This window comes from Pundamilia nyererei, unplaced genomic scaffold (genome assembly GCF_000239375.1).
Source record: "Pundamilia nyererei isolate P.nyererei 1_Seehausen unplaced genomic scaffold, PunNye1.0 scaffold00004, whole genome shotgun sequence".
NCBI classification, from domain to species: domain Eukaryota; kingdom Metazoa; phylum Chordata; class Actinopteri; order Cichliformes; family Cichlidae; genus Pundamilia; species Pundamilia nyererei.
The window spans coordinates 1,390,965-1,416,690 of NW_005187405.1; the positions used below are offsets into that span (position 1 = coordinate 1,390,965).

Sequence of the window (25,726 nt, forward strand, 5' to 3'; positions counted from 1 at the left end):
GAGCCTTGCCCTGAAGTCAGACGTCATAAAACATGCAGACGGTGAGACAGAGGTGTAAATGGTACACGTGGTGGAGTACTTGACATGAATGCTCACTGAAAAGGAGGGTGAAAACATGTAAGGCTCAACTGTACAACGGACAACTTGGTTTCACCACGTTGGACACAGATGTTTTGATGATGCATTTGAGAAGTCGACCGATGACACATTTAGAGGTTACACATCTTAGGTGAAGTTACCTTCAAATTACGAACACATGTAACCCAAGTTTAACATTTATGTAGATAAGCACCCACCCCCCATTCCTCTTGATTTTCTTTGCTTTTTGTTAGTCTTTAACCTATAGAAGAGTGTGAAACTGTTAAAGCAGTAGTACAATCATGTTGAGGACAGAGCAGTTAGTTTGGTCTATGATGAACTTTGTATCTCTGTTTCAGTACTCGGTGTTGTAAGTTCTCGTTTCGCACTAGTGAAGCTTACATCAGTATCTTTCACCGCCTCATGTTATCCATGTGATGCTAAAAGCTTTCCTTTTTATGTTGTTGAATCCACTATACTGAAGAACGTTGTCATTTTCTGAGCGGTAATAGCTTTGGATTGTCCACTCTGAGCCAAAGCGTCTTAATAATTTTAACATCCTGTTGTAGATGCTAAGAGGGCAGAGCGTGTGGTGAAGAGTGCTCAGGCTGCCAAAGAGAAAAGGCATCCACAGGAATGAAACCTGCGAAGCGTGAATTATTGGTTTTTCTTTAATGCTACAATAGTCAAGTTAAGTAGGTGTGTCTTTATGCTGTGTAGGACATCAAATTAATAGTCTGACCCCATTTATATATCTGTAGATTTGCTCTAAATTATTCTTAGACTCCACATCTTCAACTTTGAAAACTGCTCTGCTTTACCTTTTACATAAAAATCACCAACATATAAAACATCTCAAGCCTACACGTGGTTTTTGCATGTCTTATGAACTGAGGCTAACTTTTGAGTTCTTCCTCTGTACTTTTGCTGTGACCTTGTTTGGCTTATTGCTGTTTAAAGCTGAAGTGAACAATGTTTTTATGTTTGCTGCACTGTTTTTTGTTTTTGTTTTCTTCCCACTAACTGAAGTTGGTGCTTAAAAAGTGTACTCACAAAAAGAAAATCTTGTGTTAATAATCTTGGAAAATTAAAGTTTGCTTCTTTTTGCTCATTCAGCTTCATTTGAGTCTTTTATTTCTCCTGTGAGATGAATTACTAGCATGTGGAGTTCTCTTTAATCTGCTTAAGAGGGCAAAACAACAGGAGGATTCTCATATTGCAAAATCTCATTACACCAATAGGTCCTAAATGGGCTGTTGCACGACTCTTCACTTTTTTTTTCTTCTTCTTCTTTTTCTTTTTTAGGTCAAGGCAGACCTTAAAGCTCCGGTTTGCACTGCACACATGCAGGCGCGTTGACATAGTTTCCATACCTGACTGTCACACACAGCTGGAGCGGGTGTTTGGAGGCTGCAGAGCCAGCAGGTGGTACTATACAGCCGGCTGTTGAATGCGAACAGCCGGCCGGATGAAGAGCCAACAACTGAAGGGGAGAACAGAGAGGTTTGGCCGTACAGGATAAGCAGTGAAAGACGAGGAAACAAAGAGAGGTTCTGTGGCAAGACGAAGATGGACTCGGAGCAGCCCGCGGTCACTTCAGCCATTGCCGTCCGCAGCAGCTCTGCTCTCCCCGGCTTCTGACTCTGCGAGCTGCTCGGGGCAGGACGGTGCCACTTGGCGGGCTGCAGCAGGCGGAGTGCAGCGCCTTGCGGTGAAACCTCCCCCCCCTGGAGAATAAAGCAAGAATAAAGCATCTGGTAGCTGTGACTGAAAGGAAGAGGAGACCAACTGGGACAGCAGCAGCAGTTTCAGGACGCAAAATATTGTTAGATAACAGACTCGACGAGGTTTTACACCGAAATGGGGTAAGCGCCTCTCTATCCACGACACAGATTTAACTAGACTTTAAGTAAGAATTAAGAGCGGGGAAAATGTTAAACTACAGGGACAAACTTTTATGATTATTCCGGGGTTTTTTTTTCTAGTATAATTTTTATTAAAGTAATTTACGTTAACAGTTGTCTAACCAATCCTCAGTCTTTTCTTTTACAGAAAAGAAGTCTTGGTGATCTTCTAAGATGTTTCCTCACCACAGAGAAAGGTATGGCCATCTACCAGCTTGTCCTTTTCTATTTATTTATTTATTTATTTAGATTTCTTGTACTTGCATGTGACATTGGGATGGCAGACACTTTACATAAATCTAACACAAATACTTTGAGATCTTGTTATCAGATCAGGGGGACTTAAGCTTTGATTTAAAGCAATCATTTATAGTGAGTTTAAAACTGTAGTAGTAAGGCTGCATATGAACATTTATCACTGCTCTGCTGATGTTGGCTGTGGAGCACATCTGGAGCAGCGCTCTGGTTTCATTTCAGACTTAATGAATCTGTTAAATTAAGACATATTGTTATGTAGTCCCATGTGGCCCCAGCTTAGTTTATTTAAAACCATTTTCAGCTGATTGGGAGGAGAAGCATCGATTCTGGGGCCATCCTAGGGGAGCAGGTGTTACCATGACAAAATCCTACTTTCACTCACGTTAATGTAGATATTTCCTATTGCTGCCTCACTCCCTTTTTTATTAATCAGACTGTGTAGTGTTTAACATTTCTCTTAGAAGATTTAGATCAAAAGAAACCAGGTGAAACAGATTTTAGATATTGTAGTTAGTGACAGAGGTCAGAGCTACGCCTCAGGATGAACACACTAATTCCTGTCTAATCACTCCCAGGCTTTGTTATCATGCTTAGAGACCTCCATTAAGTAGGCCACCCCCTCTACTGAGGATGATGGTCAAGTAATTGAATTGTTCTGCTGTTCAGTTAACAGACTATACAGAGGGGGAAATAATTATTCGATCCCCTGGTGAATCACTTCATTCGACAAGAAAAGTAAACATCACATAAAAGTTATAATTGATTTGCAGATCAGTGAGTGAAATTCTTGACTGCTGCTATGCAGCTTGATGCTTCAGCTCCCTCCAACCGTTTTCTGTAAGATTGAGGTCTGGAGCCTGGCTGCACCACTTTATGACCTCTTCTTTAGCCACTCCTTTGGTGCTTTGGCAGTATCCACAGTTTCATGGTACATGGCCCTGTCTGTAGAGGATGGTGTTCTTTTAGTCGAACTCAGCATTTCTCTTCCAAAGAGCTCGATATTGGTTTTCTCGCAAACCTTCTCTAAATCGAGATTGTGACTGGCAAACTGAAGACAGAGGTGTGCACGTGCCTTCTTGAGAAGGGGAACTTGCAGGTGCTGCAATATTTCAATGTATTGCAGCATCCTGTGTTACCAATGGTGTTGTTGGTGACTGCAGTTCCAACTGCCTTCAGATCGTTAACAATGTCTTCCCGTGGAGCTTCGGGCTGATCCACCACCTTCCTCAACAATCATCCTCACCCCATTTGTCAAAATCATGCATGCAGCTCCAGACATAAGGTTTTTGTTTCATATTTTGTCTCTGTTAAAATGCAGCTGCCATAAAAACTACACTGTTCATTTCTTTCAGCATATACATACACTAGTTTGACCACCTTTGTGTTTCAAACGTTTTCTGAGAGAGGAAACTAAACATGTTGACACAAACACGTTTGCAGCCTGTGTTTGTCCGTTTGGTTGATTCCTGGTTCGTTCTGTTTGCAAAGCGGTCCGTGTTGTTCGGTCGGATGCCAGATATTATGTGGCAGAGCTCGTCACCTCAGGCAAGGTGAAAGCGTGGCAGTGATGGGATGATATTAGAGTTAATAGCAGGTCCGCCTTCACTCTTACCCATTTTATGTTCTGTGTAAAACTAGCACTTTATGATTGTTTGACATCAATGACCTTATTGACTGACTCATGGGCTTCATGGAAAATAAAGAATAACATAAATATGACAGATTATTTGATAGTCCCTTGACTTTCTGATAACTGGTTAGTAGCTTTATTCCCCTTGGGCTTAAATAATGACCTGTTTTTACCATTTTCTGCAGAGGTCACAGCGGGCTGACCTTTATGCTGTTTCCTGTCTTAATCAGGAAGCATAAAAGCCGCAGGCAGCAGAGAGTTAATGTGACTGAAAAGCAGAATTGCAGCATGGCTTATTATCAGACTGGAACATGGTTGAAAGGGTTGGGCTTCTGCTGCTGTAGTCCAGCTGCTTCAAGGTTAGATGTGTCATGCATTCAGAGATGCTCTTCTGCTTAACTTGGTTGTAATGAGTGATTATTTGAATTAATGTTGCCCCCCAGGTAGGGTCAGAATTGAACCAGGCTGGCCATTCTCCTCTGACCTTGGCATCAACAAGCTTAGTGGATATTTTCAGACCATTCTCTGTAAACCCTAGAAATTATTGTGTGGGAAAATCCCAGTAGATCAACAGTTTCCGAAATACTCAGACCAGCCTGTCTGGCACCAACAGCAAAGTCCCTTTTTTAAGCACCTTTCTCCATTCTGATGGTCAGTGTGCGCTATAGCAGGTTATCTCAACCATGTCTACATGAAATGCATCCAGAGAAACCATTGTTGGTTTTTGTATTTGCAATGAGGTCACTGCACCAAGACTAGCCAAAATAATGCAGTTCCACTGGAAATAGCTATAGTGCGTTAAAGAATGCACGTCCTTTTTTTGAACTATTTCATTATCTTACTACATAGCAGCTCTTCTGATTTGCATTTCTATACCAGTGAATGACAGCAGCGTCTTCTTGTGATACTCACTTTCACCCCTGCTGAGGAGAAAGGAGGGGTTAGCAGTGCTGCTGTTCACACCACAGGGCACTGGCTAAACCACCTCTGTGTTGCTTTGATATATTTACCTCGTATCCAGGATACATCGGAGCAAAACCTGCCAGGCGCAGATCAGAGCGTGGAGGGTGATGACTCGGGAGAGGGTTCAGAGAGTTCTAGTCAACATGCTTTGCCAGCTAACCCTGTTTGACTGGTGGATGACGCAGGAAAAATAGTGGGAGATAGCCAAAGGATGATCTGTCCCTGGATGACAGGGGAGACAGAGATGTCCTGTTATGAAAAAAAAAAGACAGATTTGTGTTTTTCATGCAAACAAGAAAGGATTTTTAAGCAAAACGGTTTTATTAATGGACCATATTTTAATGGTTCGATGCTCATTTTATACATTTAGACTTTACATTCAGTTCCTTCAGTGCCAGTGCACATTACTTTAAGTCTGCAGAGGGATTTTTACTTTGACATTCCCTTCTCAGAGCATCTAATCATCATCCCTCTGTGATTCCTCCTTCAGGGAGCAGCCGATCTTCAGCGCCCGGGCCCATGTTTTCCAAATCGACCCCACCACCAAGAGGAACTGGATACCGGCCAGCAAGCATGCTGTCACAGTGTCCTTCTTCTACGATGCTACCCGCAACGTGTATCGCATCATTAGTGTGGGCGGGACAAAGGTGAGTGCGTGGGAAATTGGTGTAGACAAAATTTTAGATTCAGCAAAGAAGAAAGATTAAAGATGGACAACAAACAAATACAGATCTGCTGTCTAGAAGTAATAAGTAAAAGTTGGTGGCTTTGGAATCAAAAGGGGTTTTGAAATAATGCCACAGGTCTAAAAAAGCAAGACAAACAGCAGCTTGAGATTGAATTTTTACTCATCAACCACACTCCCACCAGAAGTCCTGTGAGTTGAAGAATTATATAACAAACTAAACCAAATCGAAGCTCAACACATCAGCAGCCAGAGCATCTTTGGTCCGGGCTTGTGGATTTAGATTAGGCGGGTGGGGAGGGGACCCATCTGATCTCATCTTAGCACCTCTAGTGTGACCCACATTTCTGCCTCCCAGAAGGCAGCGCGAGGCAGCAGTTGGCCGTTCAGTAGCCCAATCCTGCCAGGGCTGGTGTCTGGCTCCACAGTAATCTTCTCTGCCACTGCTGCTCCTGCTGCTAGAATCCAGCATGTTATGTCAAGCACGTCGGCACACAAACGCAGAGCTCATGTAATCATTGGTTGGAGGGGAAAGGGGTGGGGGATGCTTCTTCTTAAGCTGCCTGCAGTTCTAGTATTTTCAGTGCCATTACTCTAACACAGGAGATGACGTAAAATAAAACAGGTTTATAAATAGGTGTGTTTTCCTTTTCTTTTTTTCTTTTTGGGGGTCATGTGTTAGGAAGGACAGAGCCAGCTTTGGCAACTTCCCAGAGAATGATGTGATAAACCTGGTAGATATGTTTTGATTGTGCAGCTGCTGCCCTTTTGGCAGAAGTGTGAGCAATTGCCGAAACAGGTCTCAAGGGAGAACATGCGTGAAAATGGCATCCTGGAAACCTCCTATTAATGTTCATGCCAAACCAACCGCTGATTTTAACAAAACCTGTTCAGTAATACAAATACAGCGGCTCAATACTCCACTTCATGGCCTTGCTACTATATCATCTATAGCTGTGGTGAGGCTCTGCTGAGGCCTATTTTCGATTTAAATGCTCCAGCATAAGTCTCTAATGTTAGTGCGCAAAGATTTACTATGAAATGTGAACCAAATGTAATAACAACATGTCCAGATGCTTGTGGAAGCATTAAAACTCTCAATCTCACTGATGGGAATAAACAAAGTGAGTAGGGACCGTGAGTGTCGGTGCTAAAGTCCAAGACCACCCCTTTCATGCCGTGGCTGATGAAACACTTAACTTTGGACCACAGAGTTAAATGCCAAGCTTGATGCCACATCCCTGACATGGCTAAAATGTGAACCCTGTTACAACATCTGCACACATCCTTTAAAGCATTCTGTTTACACACCAGTAAACAGTCTTCATATGGGGAGTTACATGGTGCATTAAACATTCAGAAGAAGGTGTGATGGGGACGTAAAGAGAGTGTGTATGGTTTGGTGGGGCACACTGGCGTACTCGACCTTCACTTTGATCTTGGTACGCTTCAGTTACTAATATCGATCTCGCTCTGCTGTGACTCCATTGGTGTGACTAAATTTGACCACAAACAAACACGTTAACACCTGCCGGGCATTACTCCCAAAACATGTCCCGCTTTATGCATTCAGATATTACATTCACTTCCTTCAGTGCTCACTGTAAGTCTGCAGAGGGATTTTCCCTTTGACATGCTTTATTTACTATTTTAGTTTAAATGGAAATGTAATTTACAAAGTGAATATCATACGGTATTTATTAGGATGGGAAAAATAGTGGAATTCAGTAGGAAAATGCATATTGAGGTGTTGTCTAGTTATTAAATAATAGATGGACTGGTACTTATATAGCACTTTTCTACTCTACTTATTCGCCTTAGTTCTTTTAAACCTAACATTCCCACTGAGGCTCAGGAGGTAGAGCGGGTCGTTTATCAACTGAAAGGTTGGTGGTTTAATTCCTGGTTACTTCAGTGTCTTCAAGTTGAAGTATCTTTGGCCAAGATACTGACATTGAGTTTTATCTACTGGGGTGTTTTAGTATAATACATACAGTGCTTAAGAGTAGAGATGTGTTTGAGTGAACGAAGCACTTTTTGTGCTCAGATAGAAGAACTGCTATATAAATATCATTACATCTGCCCAGGGATACGTCAGCAATCAGCCAGGGAACCACTTACCTCCCAGTTGGTGGATCTTCTGAGCAGCCACAGGCACATCTGTAGAATTGGTTTTCACACCACAGCTAACTAAAGGCTTTTTTTAAAAAAATTTTTTTATTAAAACCCTTGTTTTGCAGTCACTTTTTCAAACTGAGTGAGTGTCGCTGTGGTGTTTTCAGTGAGAAAAGTCTCATCTTCTGGAGTAAGACTCTCTCCAAGTTTTCTCAAGGCTGTGAGGATGTAAATTTTCTGCTGCGTGTCACATCTGGTAACAGTTTCCCCATCATCACATCCGGGCCCATCTCTGCCTGTCTTATTCTCAGTCGTTCCCGGCTGCTTCAAGGAAAGAGTTGTATCAACTCCCAGGTTTTGGAGGCATCAGCCAAGCCTCCAGCGGCTCATCACCCACTGAGCTCATACACAATTATCTCATTTCCTGACATAAGTCATTGAATTCATCCAGCTGCTCCAAAGTTTCCTTCTTTGTCTCTTCATGCTCTTCCTCATCCGGTTCTTCTCAGCATTCCTCCAGGTCCATGAGTTGATGCATTAATTTATCGAGTTGTTCCTCCATATTCTGCCTCAATTTGTGGAGAGGTCATCTACGGTTAAAACTGCATTTTGATAACTTTCTTAGTAAAGTAAGAGTAAAATGTTACCATTCACTGGTGAAATGTGTCATAAGTTATCATAAGAAATAAAAATAATAACTTGCAGTGCCTCAGTTAGAGCATGTTGCTGCCATAGTCTAAGAAGGAAGATAGCGTCTGCTCCCAGAGCCATCTGCTCTCTTCACCTGCACCTAAGGGGACGACCTCTGTTATCTCTTTATCTGCAGGCAATTATCAACTGCACTGTTACGCCCAGCATGACATTTACTAAGACGTCTCAGAAGTTTGGTCAGTGGGCTGACAGCCGCGCCAACACGGTCTACGGTCTGGGCTTTGCCACAGAGCAGCAACTGCATCAGGTAGGTCAAAGTACAGCATTTTTAAAAATGTGCCATCCATTTCTTGTAGAGGGTTTGTGCTGCATTGTCTAGGTCATGACTTGCCCTCTCCTGTACAGTTTGCAGAGAAGTTTAAGGAGGTGAAAGATGCAGCTCGTCTGGCGCGAGAAAAGTCACAGGACAAAGAACTGGCCAACACTGCGCTCACCATCGCTGCTCCTCAGGTGAGCGCCGTCCTTTTAGAAAGCGTGAGCATGAAAGAAGAGCAAAGGTTTGTGAGTGTCACCGAGAAGCTGTAAATGTGAAACCTCTGTTATTCATGCACATTTTGGGCATTTCAAGACTGAAATTAGATGATTAGATGAATGCACCTGTATTACTTGCTGCAGCTCAGCTATTAGACAGGGCCGCTGTGACTAAATCAAAGGAGGGACGGGGAGAGAGGGGAACGAAAAGCAAAAGAAATGTGAGCTGGGTCAGTTGTCTCAGAGGGAAGTGAAAATGAGGAAAACTAGGACGATGGTAAAATTATCCGATGCTGCTCAGCAGTACACCACACTCACATTTTCTCCCCACAGCTACCCAGAAGCCTCTGACTTGAAACACTTCTAATGATGAAAACGTAGTCAGCTCAGGGCCCTTTTCCATCAATAAAGAATAATCAGCCTTCAGTTACATCTGCCTGATCTTGAGGAACATGCCTATTTCCTTTTTAATTCTACGGCTGAGCAGGTTCCAAGTGACGTCTCTCACTCCCGATCGATTTAACGAACACATTGGGAGAGCCAAAGCTCCAGAAAATTGCCAACTGCTTCAATTCATTGTACTTGCTAAGTGGCACTGCACTGCATAACTGATCAGTCCGCAAAGCACGCTTTCTGACTGTGATGTGTTGAAAAGGTCGTTTCGTGTTGTGTGCTTCGTGGTGATATGTTCTTCTTTTCTGTTTTTTCCACCTCACGGATTTCCTCTGCAGTTCTCACAGGTGAGTCATTATTTAGAGGAAATGTAAAACACGTGTGCAGGAAGCATCTTTATTTTTTCTTCTTGCCTCTGAGTTTTATACATTTTATACCTTCTCTGATGGGCAGACAGCTCTAAGCTTCTCATTTATCAGACGCTAAAACTATCGTGTTACAGCAGTCAGTCCATCGAGAACAAGACCGCGAAGAGAGAGTCATTTATTATTATCACGAGCTGTATAGCTTTGCTTGATTTTATATGCAGACTTTGACTTGAATGGGATTTTAACATCTAAAAGCAGGCGCTCTCTCTTCACTTTGAATAAATCCATTTAATGCAGAGTCTGGTTTTTTTTTTTTTATTTCTTAATAATTCTGCATTAGTTATTATGAGAGTCCATTTACTGATGTGTTTCTCAGGACCTCTCGGATGAACTCCAGTCTCCACCGGTGATGTGCGTGAATGGACCGGAGGACAAGCTGTTTCGCAGCCAGAGCGCAGACATCACCCTGTCTTCTGAGAAGGAGCGCATTAAAAAGATGCTCTCTGAGGGGTAACTACACACACACACACACACACACACACACACACACACACACACACACACACACACACACACACACACACACACACACAGAAATGAAACCAAGGAAGCCTTGAAGTTTCATTACTGAGAGCTGAAACAGCCTGATTTCAAACACACCCCATGACCTTCTTCAGTGAAAAAGGTTTTCTAGGTAAATCTCACAACTCGACAGCCATGTTGGTAATGCCAAGTCTTTGCAGTTCCACTATACCTGGGTTTGCATCAGCGCAACATGGCTAGTTTTATGTTTTTGCATTTAGCCATTATGAAGAGAAAGACTGGCTTTTTAGAATATGAACAGACTGTATTTACAGATACATACGGTCATGTGAAAATTAAATTTTTTGGAAGTGGAATAACTTAATTTGTCATCTCTCACATCACCGTGGTGGAATTCAGGCCCACTTTTCCTTATACCGCTGCTTCAGCTCATTAAGGCCTACAGGCATTCATTTATGCACAGCTCACATCAGCATTTCAATCGGGTTGAAGGTGGACTTTGACTGGGCCTCTTGTAACACCTTCTTTTTTGTCCATACTGTTGTATATTTGCTGCTGTCTTTAGGATCATTATCCTGTTGTGTGACTGAGTTTGGGCCAAGTTTTAGCTGTCAGCCTCACATTTGACTCTAGAGTACTTTAATATACGGAGCAGTTCAACTTTGTAGATGCAAAACAAGCCCAAATCATCACCCCTAACAGTTGGCATGAGGTGTTTGTGCTGACATGCTGTGTTTGGTTTTCTGGTGCTGTGTATTATGGCCTAACTTCTCCGCTTTGGTCTCGTCTGTCCACAGCACATTGTCCCAGTGTGCTGTCATGAACGTCAGCATTTACCATGCTAACCTCTAATGAGTCTGAGATGTAACTCTTGGTGTTTTTGAAACTTCTGTGAGTATTGCACATTGTGATCTTGGGTTTCATTTTCTTCAACATCCAATCCTGGGAAGATTGTAGAATTGCGTTAAAACATACCTGAATGGTTCAAGGACACCCAGCATCTACTTAAGCATGTGGACTTATAGGGGTCAGAGATTGAGCCACTGACATTCTGATTGGTCGATGACCCGCTCTACGTGGCCACCCTGACGGAAAAATACAGTATAACAATCTAGTAGTTGCTGTAACCACGCACTGTGTTTTACAAACGGTCTTTGTAACATCATGAGGGTTTTTCAAATTTCAAGTGGACTGTGCTTCTGGCTGCACTTAACCAGACAATCCATTACCTTTTGGTTCCTGAGTGTTATCATGGTTTTCATTTTTTCTGTGTTAATTAACGCCGCTGACGTCATTCAGTTTGTGAAGCTCCTAAGGAAATGAACAGGCCATTGTCGAAGTGTTGACTCATACATAACACTGAATGAGGCTTGGAAGCATCCCTCCATTCAGTGCTTTGAGCCACCCACAATGCTTTTATACCCTATAGTCCAATTACCACGAAGAAAGCAGCTCCTGAACGGTTACCATGGCAAAGTGTGGCCAGTTTACAACATCAAGCTTTGGAGATGTAGGACAGAGCAAAGGAAAAGGATCAAAGATGAAAAGAGCATATCAAATTCAATCATCGTATATGTCTTCTGTGCAGGTGGCATAAAAGTGGACTCATGGAGTGGGAACTGGCTTGTCTTACTCGCTTACAAGTCATGCATTCATCAAATGTGCAGGAAATTCAGTTTAAAGCCACAGAGATAAAGAAGTTTCAAGGTCACATCATTTTAAACTGGAACAAACGTCAGTGGGGACTGAAGAACCGTGATGGAAAGATGTGGAAAAATACACAAATCTTTATCTGTCATCATCATCTGTCATCTTCCGTTTGTCTTTTTCCTTTCCAAAGTCTCTTGATGCAGTCGGTCAGTTTGATCTCTGCTCTCTGGGTCGGGGTTGGGGCTTTAATAAGTGTTTCTTTGCTCTGTCACCAGACCTGTGAAATAAGTTTCCGTCTGCCCTTTAGGTGTGCGGCTGCAGGCTACAGCCTCCTCAACCCTTGTGTAGTGGCTCTGTGATTGTGTTAACCAGACTATCAGAGTTTCATCATGTCCCAGACTCTTGGCAGCAGTACAGCTTGCTTGTTACTCCACAACCAGCTATTGTTTTTTATCCTCATGTTGCAGTGCTTGACACAAGACTCGATTTAATATTGAAGTCATCAACATGTGGCAGTTTTGTCTATTACTAACACTGCATAAGCTTTTTTCCCTGTAAAGATTTGTAAGTACCTGAATCAGAATCAGCTAAATTTGCACTGCATTGTTTGATCAGTTTTCTCAATTTTATATAGCGGGATACAGAGTCAGATATGACTCCACTTAATGAAATCTAAAATCTAAAAAGCATTGTTGCTTTTGTTTAAATAAGTAACAGTTTTTCTTCTTTGTGAGGAATTTTAACATTTTTTTTAAACTCTGATTGAAAGTTAAGGTCCAGCTCACTGAAACAGCAACTGATGAAACGGCTCTCGAGTCTATCCCAGCTGCCATAGGGCGGGAGGCAGGGTGCGTAGTTTTGGATTTGACGTAGATGTGTATTGGTATTCGTGTTTTTCAGGTCTATTTGTGAGATGAACCTGGAAGCTGAGCTCTTCACTTTACAGGACAGCAACTCTAAGTTGGTGGCAGCTTTGCATGAAGCGAATGCTAACGTGGAGCAGTGGAAGAAACAGCTGACAGCATATCAGGAGGAGACCGAAAGACTCAGAGACCAGGTGAGCCTCAGGGAGTTTGAGGATGCTCTGATGAAGTGTGTTCACCCTGAAGTCTCACCTATTAAATTATAGAAACATATAAAATACAGGATGTTTTTTTTTCTTGTTAAAAGCAGTAATTACTATTACTATTGGTTTTGTCTCTTTATCTTTATGATTGCTACAAATCAAACTCCTTGGATCTGAACTGGAAAAAACCCCACTAAGAGTATACATCACTACTACTCCATCAGTGAATAATAACAATGAGATCCATTACTAAGCTTTATGCCAATAATATCCAAAATTGTCTGGCATTTGCTGGCCACAGATACATTTAAAAAAGCTGGGGGAAAAAGTGTTGTTTTGCTGAGCTCATGCAGCAGGAGATCTGGATTAAGTCTGGGACTCCTGCTGCGTGTCACGCCCCCATCTCTCCCCATGTACCTGTCTAAAACTTTCAGAATCTAATGAAGACATAATGACCTAAAATAAACTTACAATAAGTTCAACAGAGTACATGTTTTAATTTTGAGTACACCTACACGCTGCAGACTAAATTCTTCTTCCTCATTCCCAGGACTTTTTAACCTCCCACTTTTTTATTGTGTATAATAGCTTTTGTCTTCATAGCTTCTTTGTATCCCTGCACTCCAACTTTTATGTGAGACTATAACATCCCACATGTGAGTTTTGCTTTGGATGCTTAAGCAGAAAGTCACCTTGTAAACGAAATCATTTTAAAGCAGATGGTTTGAAACTGCATTTTAAAAAGAGTCATTTTTGGGTGATGGTAGCTTTATTGTAAAGTGAGTGTAGCAATGCAAACATCACCTTTCCTTTAAATCCTGTTAATGCTTTCTGAAGAGTGCTGGAGTCAGATGCTGAAATTGGCTGAATGATCTTATTGTTTTATTTCATAATAATTTGTTTTCAATAGCAAAAAAGCAGATTAAAATATCTCTGTACTCCTGGTTTTCACTTTTCTCCACTGGTCCAAAGACACACTCAGAATTTCCCACTGCCTCACATCCCCTCTTGTCTAATGCACTCTGGCTGAGAAGGCTCCATCCACCAACTATCAGCACAACAAGGAGTTTAAAGAACGGAGGGATTAGTTATTCATGATAATGCACCATCTGTGACCTAAAAGTTGAGACATACGGTTAACAAAAAGTTAAAATTCTGAGTCTAAAAGCTGAGAAGTTTTCTCCTCTGGCCTCTGAAGCTCTTATACAACTCTGCAGTAACCTGTGGAATAGAAACTAATGGTTAAGGTCACACCTAGTGATCATTTCTGGAGTGTAAAGCTGTGGAACAGGAACACAAGTAAGATTGCACAAGCAACAGAGAGATATTGCTGCAAGACTGATCCGGGGTTGTGTGCCTCTACGCTGCTGAGCGAAGCCCTGCTGCTTTTGATTGGGTTGTCCTTTGCAGACACTATATTTCCTTGTTTTGAAACTGGTTGTTCGGAAAAAAGAAGCTTTGCTGGTAACGCACTCCATCAATCTCTGACTTGTGCTGCAGGCTTTTTCCCTCAGAAGCTTTAATCAAGGCATTATCTGTGCTGGTTGAAGCGGTTCACTAAGTACACGCCAAATTTCACGTTTCGCCACGAGGGAGTTCGGTCTAAACACAGAGCCTCACGAGGGTTTTACACTTGAATTACTTCTCAGGCTCCGGTGGATGCAGATGCTGCTGCCCTCCCTGTACCCGCTCATCAATAAAAGGTATTTTCATATTTGCTGGGAGCTGATTCTTCTGGGGACGACCTCGCCTCAGGCTGACATTTACAAACCTCTCTGATTTGATGCTTTAACACCTCGATCCCTTTCCATTATAGCCCAGCCTTACAGTATCGATCACTACTGTTTCATTTGTAAGCGCTCCCCTGGTATTTCAGCAAGAAACAGCTTTCACTATTTTGGTCCACATCGACTGATTTAATCATACAAGTGAGAACCCCGTCTCCTTTGGACCGAGCTAGTTCCTACTGTTTGAGGAAGGGGACCAGGTGGCTGAAAATGGTTCATGTCTCCGGGGTGGTGTGTGTGAGAGAGAGAGGGAGAGGGGGGTTTGTAGGACAGCAATATCCTACTTTCAATGCCCCAGTTAGGAAAAAATGAAAAATCACCAGAGGGAGTTGGCATCCACTTGTTTCTCTCTCTTTTTTTTTTTTCCTCTTTTCTTCTTTTGAGTCTAAACCATACGCGGTTTAAAATAATCCAACGGGGCATTCGGGGTGTTTTTGGAGGTGTCCTTCTGTTTTTCTTTCTAATTCATGGAGCTCAAATGAAATGCAATGCAATGAGGATTTCATTCGTTAAAGTGTTGCTCTTCTACGACTTCATTATAGTAGAAATAGCCGCTTATTGTTGCAGGTGAACGCTGTGAGCCATCTGTAGGTGTGACTGAAAGCAAACAGAGTTGAGTGCTCTCTGTGATAAGTTTAATTCTGTCCGCCGATGAGCTCTTTAGCTTTGATAAGAGTTATAGGTGTTAAAAGTCTGAGTTTTCCTGTTATTCACCTTTACGTTTCATGTCGTTGTTAAAATCTTTAGGCTTTTATGTCTGAATTACTATAGTGTGGTGCAGGGACTGGGGCCTTTCGGTGTAGAGGGTTATCCTGCCTCCTACAGTGCAAATGCATGCATGTTACTGTAGGTTAACTGGTGATTTTGACTGGCCATAGGCGTGAAAGTAAGCATGAATGGCTGTCTCTGTGTGTTATCTCTGTGATGGGCTGGTGACCTGTCCAGAGTGCATCCTATCTCTTGCCCTGGCACAGCTGGGATTGGCGTCCGCAGCCCTGCTTATCCCTAAATTGGATAAGCCGATAAGAAAATAGATGGATGGTCCAAACTGAGTGCATCATCAAAACGTTCTGACGAATGCTAGAATAAGTCCTTTTAATGTTTTTAGCTGTGCTTCAGTTATCTTGGTTGTGTTTCACCTTAATCCAGACTGTAAAATTCAGTGGGATGGGTTACCATGTTTACATTTATTCCTGGTGAATTCTAATGTCTATGCAGATACTATATTAGAGCCACACTTTGGTTAATATTTATAGCTTGACGTAGCAATAGTCATCAATGATTTGGATAAAATTTGGCATAGCTATTCCCTTAGGATGGAGTGTCATAACTGATCGCAGTGACATCATCAGGTCAGAAATCAGTTTATTTAGCTGAATATTAAGTACCTCCAAGACTAATCAGCACATGATAAACATGGTAAACATTACACTTATATAATATCAAGTGCTAACTCTGCACGTTAGCATGCTATTCTGCTATTTGATCTCAGAGATAGCAGTGTGTCCACAGATTCTTGCTTAGCTGTATTAAATAGTGTTGTATCAGCTGTGATCAAGCCATAACCTCCACCTTAGACTGTGTGTATGTGTATTTCAGCTCTTAGACTGGATGGCATGGTGCAAAAATGTGTAACTTACTGCTCAGGGCTTCCTTTTCAGTGCATAGAAAGCAGTGCTGCTGTTTGTGTTTGCCCACCAAAGCTATTTCTGGATTGTACACATGGTGAAGTGCCAGCCAGCGTGCGAATTCGTCTTTGTGGCATTTTGTCCTCTTCCACAGCACTCTTATGAAACCAAGGCAGACGGAGGAAGAGGCGTTGTGTTGGAGAAAAGCTGCACAGGATAGTGTTAAACTAGGCTGGATGGGCCGACTGGAGCCTTTCTGTGTGGAGTTTTCGTGCTCTCTCTGTGCCTGCAAAGATGTCGAAAAACATCCATGTAAGGTTAATTTTAAGCTGGTCAGAGGTGTGTTTGTGAGCATGAATGGCTGACCAAGGTGTTCCCTACATCTCAACCAATCTGAGAAACCCAACCAAACACGAGGTCACTCTGATCTGCATTTCACATTGTCTTTGTTCTCATTATAGTTCAATTGTTTTAAGTAGACCAGGGAAAAATAATTTGAATCAAACCAGTAATAGTCTGGACCAAATAAAAGCTTTTTAAAACGTTGTCTTACATACACAACATTTCCATTGGTGTGTTTTGTAAGGTGGCTGACCTTGAAGCCCACGGCCCCAGTGATCTGTTGAAGGATGAGCTGACCCAGTCCCTGGAGGAGCTGGAGGCCTTGCTGAAGGCTAAAGATGAGGTTGGACATTTGCTAAATAACAAGGCACATCAACAAAAACTGACTTTTTGATGAGTACCTTTCATTCATTCTCTAGGAAATTCACATTTTGCAAAGCAAAAAAGCAGAGTACCACGAAATGGAGCATCAGCGTGACGAGGCCATCCACAGATTACGGGTAGGAGTGACGTTTTTACAGTAACTCGGCACGTTTTCATTGCTTATCGGGTTCTGGTAAACCTTCTAATATTTCCCTCTGCCTTTTCTGTGTTTACCGTTCACTTCAGGAGATGGAGATGCGAAACTCGGACCTGGAACGTCGCATCCAGAACACGGAGCAGAACCTGAGTAACTCTCTGGAGGACCGGGATCGCTTGGATACTGAGATCCAGAGAGCCATAGAAATTCTGGACATCAAGATCTTTGACCTTAACGACCTCCGCCAGAGCCTTGTTAAACTTATTGACAAATAGGAAGGGTGGGTGAAACACGGCAGAGTGCAACCTGTAAGAGAAATGGAAGAGAGGACAGGGGTTCCGGCAGGAAGCAGTAAACAAAATAAGAAGGAGCTGGTCCCGGTCCTCTTCAAGCACAAAACCCACCTCGGCTGCAGGAAGGTCTGTGTCACAGCAGTGACGGCAACATCGCGCTGACTCTGAGCAGCAGCATATATATGGTAGAGCTTGTCCCGACTTAACGTAACGCTTCATGTTGCTTTCGAGGGTAACACTCAGTGCAATAAACCAACTTATAAGGTAAGTGCTTAACAATGCTAGTCATTTAGGATTTAGAACTGGTGCTTCTGGTCTTTCATAAGGATCACCTTTGTACCCAAAATCACAATGCAGTGTCAATATGAACAATAAGAGGCCTTGTTTTTCATCTTTACAACAAAATGAGTCCATGCTTAGAAACAGAGGAGCTGAAAAGTGAACGCACAAGACAAAAAAAAAGAAGTTTAGCTTATTTAAGAGCCTGCATATGCCATAATTATTACTGGGTTAACAGTTCACACAGGTCTTGTAGTTACCCATACGTAATCTAGCAGCTATATTGTGTAATGTGAAGGACCAGTGTTATTTTTTCAAAGGAATATTCAAGGATAGTGAAGGCGTGTGCTCGTAGTTGTCGATAATGTGGTTAATCTAGGACATGCAACTTGAATAGCAACAGCATCTAAACATTGACACCAAAGATCAAATGTTAAGAGCAGAGGGGGAAAAAGAGTTTTCCGTGGCGCGTCTTTTATCACATCCTCATTTCTTGTATTAGGAAACTTTTGATTCCTCAGTAAGCTACTTAAGTACATGATAGTAAGTAGGAAATATTAAGCAATTAAAGTTAGCATAACAGTGGTTTTCCAAATGATATAAATCAATAAGCTGCACTTAAGAAGTAACCATAGGAAATTAAAATGCATCACTTAGTCTTACAGGTAAATATAAGTGACTTTTGAGCTTGTCCAGTCTGAATGATATGCTGTGCATCATCTACTAACAAAGCACTAACTTAGTAACTTATTTACAATAGCTTCACATCTTAATGAACACGTTTCTCTCATTGGTGTGATGCATCTGAAGAAATGTAAGATGTTTTCTGCCTTCTGTTACTTTTGAGCACATTACCTTTAGCTGTGGACAGTATGCCATAGGCCTTGAGATTGTGGCCGTACTGTATGAATAATTAAATACGTTAAAAAAGAAAAACTCAGTGTCTACTTCAGAGTCTTTTCATCACACAGACTGTATCATATGACATTTTTTAAGCCTTACTGTACGGAGGATGAATGTGAACGGTGATGTCGGCTCTCTGGGCCGCGTCATGGTGGTTTGAAAATAAAAGCAAACATTAAAATCACTTTATGCAGAATTTCGTCTTTTTTTTTTCTTGGGTTTGTTTGTTTTTCTTTGGTGAATATTGCATAGAAAATACTTGGACACTGAAAAAAATGCTTGTATGAAAGAATGAATGAGATGTCTTGGAAGTGCTCTGAGGGTTGCTATGTTGTTGGTTTACTCTACAGACTGTAGATAAATCTGATGTGCTTTTGAAAAATATACTGGCCAACTTTATAATCTATTTTTTTCTTTTAATCATTCAGCTCATATTCACATCCTGATTAAGCTGAACTTCGGAAAAGATCTAAATATGGCAAAAAATGTGTTACGATCACGTTTTCTTCAATTTTGATGTTTAACACATTTCAAAATAAGAGGTAAAAAAGGTTTTCTTCAGTATTAAAAGAGTTTTATTCAATCTGATGGAGCATTTTTAACGGCTGGATTGTGTAATCAGATTACAGAATCCTTGGTCTGATGTTGCGGGTGTGTCCACACTTGATGGCACGTGGATGCAGACGAGCATAGCACCTAAGACGGATGACAGAAATGTTTAGATTAGTGAGATGGAATCTGTAGATCGCTGCTGTACTGAGGGCTGTGATATGTATCTGCTAACACACTTGGAGCCATCAAAGCTCTGGGAGAGCTTACTCTCCCAGTCAACCTAAAATGTGCCACTGAATTTGATTCTGACAACTGTTCTTTGAAAGAGGAAAATTATTTAATCAGCCACTCAGTAATTATTTAGCCTTGCTAATAATGCATTTTTTCCTAAAAACCTCATGTGCATAAGGAGCAACTAAAGGTTTTACTTCTTCGGACCTTTCCCATGCACCCTGCAAAAAGATGAAATCAAGTGGAATCAGTTTTTAGCAATCCGCTCAAAACATCTTATCTTATCTTAGGGGAATTATCCCCTCACCTCTCTGAGAATGAGTTCAGTCTCGCTAATATTTGTGTGTGCTGGTTTTGTATACATACTTGCGGCAGATTATCCTGTCACAGTTGTACTTCTGAGCCAGCTGCTTCAGTGATGGCTCAATGATGCCCCCTCTCAGACGCAGGACAAGGTGAGGGTTGGAATCTGAGAGAAAGACATGGGTATATAACCATCAATGCAACTTTAAAACATTAAACAAACAGCAGTTTTCTTCCATCGTGGTGAAATCCACCTTTTTGGATGTTATATTCTGACAGGGTGAGTCCATCCTCAAGCTGTTTCCCAGCAAAGAGCGTGAGACAGTAACTTAATGGTTACAGCTACTGTGGGCATGTACTACTACATGCACAGAGCTTTGTTAGTTACACCAATCCAGTTATAAAGCAAAATGAACGTAGTAATACTGTGCACTGAGTTCCCAGACAAAAATGATCGTTTCAGAAGTTAAGGAGAAGAAAGTTTATAAGCTTTCTGTTCACCAGCCGCTCAGAAACTCAGTGAGCAGAGCGCTGTGAACAAGTTTTATCCAGTGCTTTGTTTTTAATCTGTCCTGCTGACACTGCTGCACAGAGGGAGTAACTAACGTTGGGATGAAACTCACTAACAGGTCGCAGATTAACTGCAAGTGTTTGCTATGATGAATGACACGAAATCAATTAACAGAAATACTTCAGAATTAGAAAGTACAATAAGAATGAAATAATAATTATTGAAAAAACAAATATAGAAGAAAAGAGGAAGAGAGGAAAGCGAGGACAATTAAGTTTCATGATTTAATCCAGTTAAATATTGTTTTTCAGAAATTCCTTCAACTTTATTCTCCATATTTAATTTAAGACGAATAGATTCAAACTAAATAGAAAAGAAGTCCTGCTCTTAGTAGCATTGATAATATAAGAATGAAGTCAAACACTATTGATTAATAAATATGAGTCATCGACTGACTGTTAAGCCCACATGAGAAACAATAAAAGAGAGAAGTTGAGCTTTTTCTTGTGAACAAACTGAACGGATGTATTCGCCTGAATCACTTCTAGAGTGAATCTTTCTAATCACCCATCAGGAGCTACGACATTTTATTCCAAAACAAAGGGCTCATGGAAAGACTTCCATCACAGACCATAATGCTTTTCGTCTCTTCTTCTGCTGAAACATTTGTAACTATGTGTGCATTATAAAAAAACAACTCCTTCACGAGAGAGAGAGGTTTCACATAAAAGTGATATTATGGTCATTAAACCTTTTTGCAATTCAAGTCTGTGGACCTCCTTAGTGTGGTTGTAGAAGCTGCCAGCAGATGGCGATGCACAACAGCGGTGATAGTGACACTGTTTAATCTACAGTACTGTGTCTGTGTAGGTTCTCGGTCATCCAGGTCATCATAGTCTAAGGTGCTCGGAAAAACTCAGGAGTCTTCTCCAAGCACGGCATCCCAATGTACTTCAGACCCAGCAACACACTCAGCCAAAAACTGGTTCATCACAAAGACAAAATTCCTAAACACAAACTCAAAAATGTGGTGTATGCTGTGCAGTGCAGCGAGGAATGCCCAGACCTCTACATTGGAGAGACCAAACAGCCACTTCACAATGCATGGCACAACATAGAAGAGCCACCTCCGCTGGACAAGACTCAGCAGTCCATCTGCATCTTAAGGACAAAGGTCACGCTTTCGAGGATGCCAATGTTCACATTTTGGACAGTTTGAAAGAGGACTGAAAGAAGACATCTCTGTCCACTGTGAGCGACCATCTTCGAACAGAGGCGGTGGTTTACGACACCAACTGTCGGCCATCTATAATCCAGATCCCTTCCCAGACACCTTAACGCCCACTCTCATCCTGGGCCATCTGACCTCACACGAAAGTGGGTTTCACAATGAGCTCACCCCAAACCTTGGCTGATTGTGACCTACACCCGTCTTCACACCTCGGCTTGTGTAATTAGGTAGAGGATCATTAGGGGGTTCATGTCTCTCTTGGGGGGACACTCCCACAGGGCTTAAATCTGGGACTCTCCACCATTTGCCCTTAGAACTGAAGAAGCTTCTTGGATGAGAGGTGAACATCTTCAAGCAACTTAAAGAAGTCCAGACGCTCCTTAAACTACAGTACTGTGCAGAACTCGTTAGCCACCCTTACTTATTTGTGTAAAGTGATCCTGGAAAAATAACACAAACAGTTCTCCAAGATTTCTGAAGATCTTACAAAGTTTTTGTGTTTATTTAAGACTCTTATTACTGTTCTATAAATCATGAAAGCATTAAAAAGGCACCTAACCTAATGGTGAATCAGTGACTGTATGAGATTTGATTTTTTGTTATAATCATTGGGATGAACTAGTGTTGTGTCTACACAGCTTACCAACAAAATAGTTTTTAATTGTATTTTTTGCTACTTAAACACATAATTTGTTCCAGAAATCTAAGAAAAATACATCTGGCACACAATGAAACACTATGAATCATGGACTGTCCTCCCCAGAGTCCGGGCCTCAACATTATTCAAGCAGTGTGGGATTTTTTACACAGAGAACAGTACAAAAGGCAGCGAACATCCAAAGAAGAACTTTGAATGCCCTTCAAGAGGTTTCAAGCAATAAACTTTTTCCTTCTATGAATTTTTTCCACTTCTGCGTAAACACTTTTGACTAAATGGCTGCACCTCCACCCCATCTTCCTGGGTGGCTGAAGACTTTTGCACAGCACTTTAATTCTACAGAATCACATACTGAAATATTTTTCAAAATCCATCCCTCCATCCATTTTCTTCCGCTTATCCGGGGCCGGGTCAGGGAGGCAGCAGCCCAAGAAAAGAGGCCCAGACCTTCCTCTCCCCAGCCACCTCCTCCAGCTCGTCAGGGGGAACACCAAGGCGTTCCCAGGCCAGCCGAGAGATATAATCTCTCCAGTGTGTCCAGGGTCTGCCCCGGGGCCTCCTCCCGGTGGGACAGGCCCGGAACACCTCGCCCAGCCCAGGAGGCATCCTTGTCAGATGCCCGAACCACCTCAACTGGCTCCTTTCGATATGAGGAGCCGGTTGAGGTGGTTTTCAAAATCTTTAACCAAAAAAAGAAATAAAGGTAGAAAGACTAAATGATCATTTTATTTTCAGCATTTAAATGTAACAGTATTTTACAGTAATTAAAGAGCACTTCTATCTACGCATGAACATACATCAACCTGCTCTTTTGTTTCGATATTGGTTTATGTCCGTGTTAATAATCTCTGTTGTACTTTTAAATGTTTGCTTCGTGAGCCTAATAAATAAAAAGAAAACCGTGTGCAGTGAAGGCTACAGTGGACATTAGCAAGCACAAAACATTTCAAATGAAGGCTGCCGTCCCTCTTTAAAGACAGTGAATCATTATGGATCATTGTACAGCGTTACTGAGGCTCAGGATTGTGCTTCCTGTGTGTAGCAGGGCGCTATGACACCGGCTTTAAAGAGAATGTTTTCTGCTTCAGTTTCTCACAGTTAAAAGTGAAGGACAGTAGCATCATCTGACTCACAGACACCGCTCTGACTGAACACACCCAGTTCACATTAGTAAAGGAAAACAACGGACGGAGAACGTTTCTACTGAGCTTTACGCATTCTGTCCACCACAGACGACCTGTGGTTGGCCAGGTTGTTAAGGACACAGCTGTTGGTGAGCATAGACAGTTTGGAGTTAAGAGAGTCTTTACTTTTCTCCCAGTAACAGTCAACTCCTGGGTCCTTGTTCTCCTCTCCCCCTTTATCCTCCTCTTCCTCTTCAACCTCACTTTCTTCATCACTGCGTTCATCTTTTTCCAGCTGAGGAAGAAAACAGAAGGTTTCACACTACAAACTACGAAGAAGGTCCAAAAACAAATGAGTGGGTGACACTGATTTATTTTCTTGTGACCACAGGGCTGTGAATGAGGACATAAAGCTGACTGGTTCAGTTTTCTGGATGCTCCCTGTCGTCCTTTTAATTGGACTCTTTGCTTGTTTGCATCAAGTGGTATCACGTAAGAATTAGAACTGCAAAACAATTGAAAACATGTCAGAGACATCTCGTGACGCACTATAGCTTCACTGCTCTTTCTCACCTTGCCTTTCAGGAACTTATAGACCATGTGCAAGATCAACTTGGCCCAGAAGATGTGCAGACCTTGCAGCACCATCAGCAGGATGTTAAAAAAGTAGTAGCCAGCAAAAGGCTCAAACACCTCCATGGACAGTACCAGGGTGGTGTGAATGATTCTGTAAGTAATCGAATAGCTAGAGTCAAGTTGCTGATGAGAGAGTTCAAATTCATCCACACTTCTTTTACAGTTATCGAGCAATTTAACGACAAAAAAAAAAAGGAGAATTATCTCTTACTTGCTGGGAAAAATCACCAGCCGAGTCACGAGGAAGATCACAGCGAACATAACAAACAGGGTGTCACACGATCTCCTCCAGCCAGCGCCGTAGTTGAACATCTTTGCAGGCTGCAGAAATAATAACCGTGCAATAAAGTCACATAGCAAATCCCAACAATAGTGCTATGTAGATATGGATAATAAAATAACAAACTAAATGTTTTCAGAATGGGGAAAAACAGCTCAGTCTTTAAGTCAAGCAGAACACTAAGAACGCCTGCTGTTTTCTCATTTTCAGTGCAAAAATAAAAAGCATCAAGCAGCTCAGGTTTAGAAGCCTGATGTTATTCACAATTGTGTCTTTTGCACAGGTTAACAAAGGTCAGTCAGCACCGCTAGCTATCATGGCACAATCACAGGATCCTTCTGCTTCCTGCAGGCTACTGCAGAGGTCTTAGATAAAAATTTTCTAAGAATAGCCTAAAGTGCAGTTTGAACTTCTGATTGTAGTTTGTACAGTCAGTTTTTCTCATTTCTTTCAATTTTCTACATTAATGTAGGATGTCTGGCCAAAGTGAATATTATATTTTTAAAGATTCCCAAGATGTTTTTTCCTGCACATGTAAAAAAAAAAAAAAGACCGTAAATGACCTTTATTTTACTTTTAGAGCATAAATAAAAGGATCTGCAGGTTACCTCTAGCAGGATGTCAGAGGAGTCGTGGAGCAGCATGACCAAGGTGCCGATGCGAATGTAGTTGGCACAATAAGAGAAACTGAGCAGGAAGATGGTAGCCAAGTGGTGGACGACCTGTTCCTTAAAATCCTGCAAAGGCAAACATGCAGTGAGCAAAACAAAAGAACCATCAGATGTCAACAGAAGACAGTCACTCATTAACCATGTGCTGGTCAGGTTTCTCATTAAAGCAGAAGTGAAGTGAGAGAAACATGAAATATGACCACAGTTAGACCAACATCATCCCAACAGCTAACTTCTGTAAAGGGCATCTGCTGCGTGAGACAGGAAGAAATCTGGCAACGCACTCTGTGGTGGAGTGTATGAAACATGCAACTCAGTCAGCAGCAATCTGTATATAAACTCTGGCGTATCTAAAAGGGCAGCGCACGCAGTGAATCAGCTGCTTTCAATGCAATGCTTGCGTAACAAAACGGGCCGTTCAATGCACAAGCGCTTCTGTTTAAATAAACACTTTGCTACGTGTCGCCGGGGCTGAACGCAGCCTGTTGTGTAACATCCTCACCTTCCTCTTGACATCCACAGAGATCCGAAGGAGCAGAGAGCCATAAAATCCCAGCTCCAGCATGTAGTACCAGTAGTGAGCTCTCTCCATGGGCTGAGGAGGACAAATATAAAGGTGATTTTTTTATAAAATACCTGGACTTTAAATACTGGCAGAACAGTAGGGAGCACTGCACCTACACAGGTGGAGGATTTGAAATGTATTTATAAGCTTTTCTGTTTAAGAAAGGAAGGGAAACTATCATGAATAATTCTAGCGTGTCGCTATCCTTACGCTTGCCACCGAAGCCTAAGAATCTGAGCAACTCATTTTGTTTTTAGTCCCACTAGGCGGTATAATGGATCACTCTTTGCCTATAAACTACAATTAGATGGATTGAAACTATTCTCAGCCATGACGGTATTTTTATTTATTTTTTCCATACATATACATATATATAT

The 25,726-nt window shown here is 41.8% G+C and overlaps 2 protein-coding genes across 7 annotated transcripts in view; one reads left to right on the forward strand and one right to left on the reverse strand.

The window, feature by feature from the left end:
- Positions 1-1,422: 1,422 nt before the first annotated feature.
- Positions 1,423-18,774, forward strand: LOC102194778 (homer protein homolog 3). 3 transcript variants are annotated; one of them, XM_005721071.1, is made up of 11 exons: positions 1,423-1,943; positions 2,131-2,179; positions 5,324-5,480; positions 8,460-8,591; positions 8,690-8,794; positions 9,547-9,555; positions 9,953-10,086; positions 12,670-12,826; positions 16,837-16,935; positions 17,012-17,092; positions 17,202-18,774. In XM_005721071.1, the coding sequence occupies exons 2-11, from the start codon at positions 2,157-2,159 to the stop codon at positions 17,385-17,387; spliced, it is 1,083 nt and encodes a 360-aa protein (XP_005721128.1). In that variant the 5' UTR covers positions 1,423-1,943; positions 2,131-2,156; the 3' UTR covers positions 17,388-18,774. The 3 variants fall into 3 exon arrangements, with proteins under 3 accessions (XP_005721128.1, XP_005721130.1, XP_005721129.1); XM_005721073.1 differs by having other exon boundaries at positions 9,974-10,086; XM_005721072.1 differs by lacking the exon at positions 9,547-9,555.
- A 370-nt stretch (positions 18,775-19,144) lies between these two features.
- The window catches only part of cers4b (ceramide synthase 4b), an 11,053-nt gene continuing 4,471 nt past the window's right edge, over positions 19,145-25,726 (reverse strand). For 2 of the 4 annotated variants that reach the window (XM_013912709.1, XM_013912713.1), the window contains exons 7-13: positions 25,287-25,379; positions 24,722-24,850; positions 24,045-24,154; positions 23,771-23,924; positions 23,384-23,492; positions 19,737-19,839; positions 19,145-19,283 (exon numbers count right to left, since the gene is read on the reverse strand). In XM_013912709.1, the coding sequence (XP_013768163.1) occupies positions 19,211-19,283; positions 19,737-19,839; positions 23,384-23,492; positions 23,771-23,924; positions 24,045-24,154; positions 24,722-24,850; positions 25,287-25,379 (771 nt within the window). In that variant the 3' untranslated portion in view covers positions 19,145-19,210. Of the gene's footprint in view, positions 19,284-19,736; positions 19,840-22,779; positions 23,493-23,550; positions 23,703-23,770; positions 23,925-24,044; positions 24,155-24,721; positions 24,851-25,286; positions 25,380-25,726 lie in introns of those variants that run through there. The other 2 variants (XM_005721074.2, XM_005721075.2) reach the window with 2 other exon arrangements.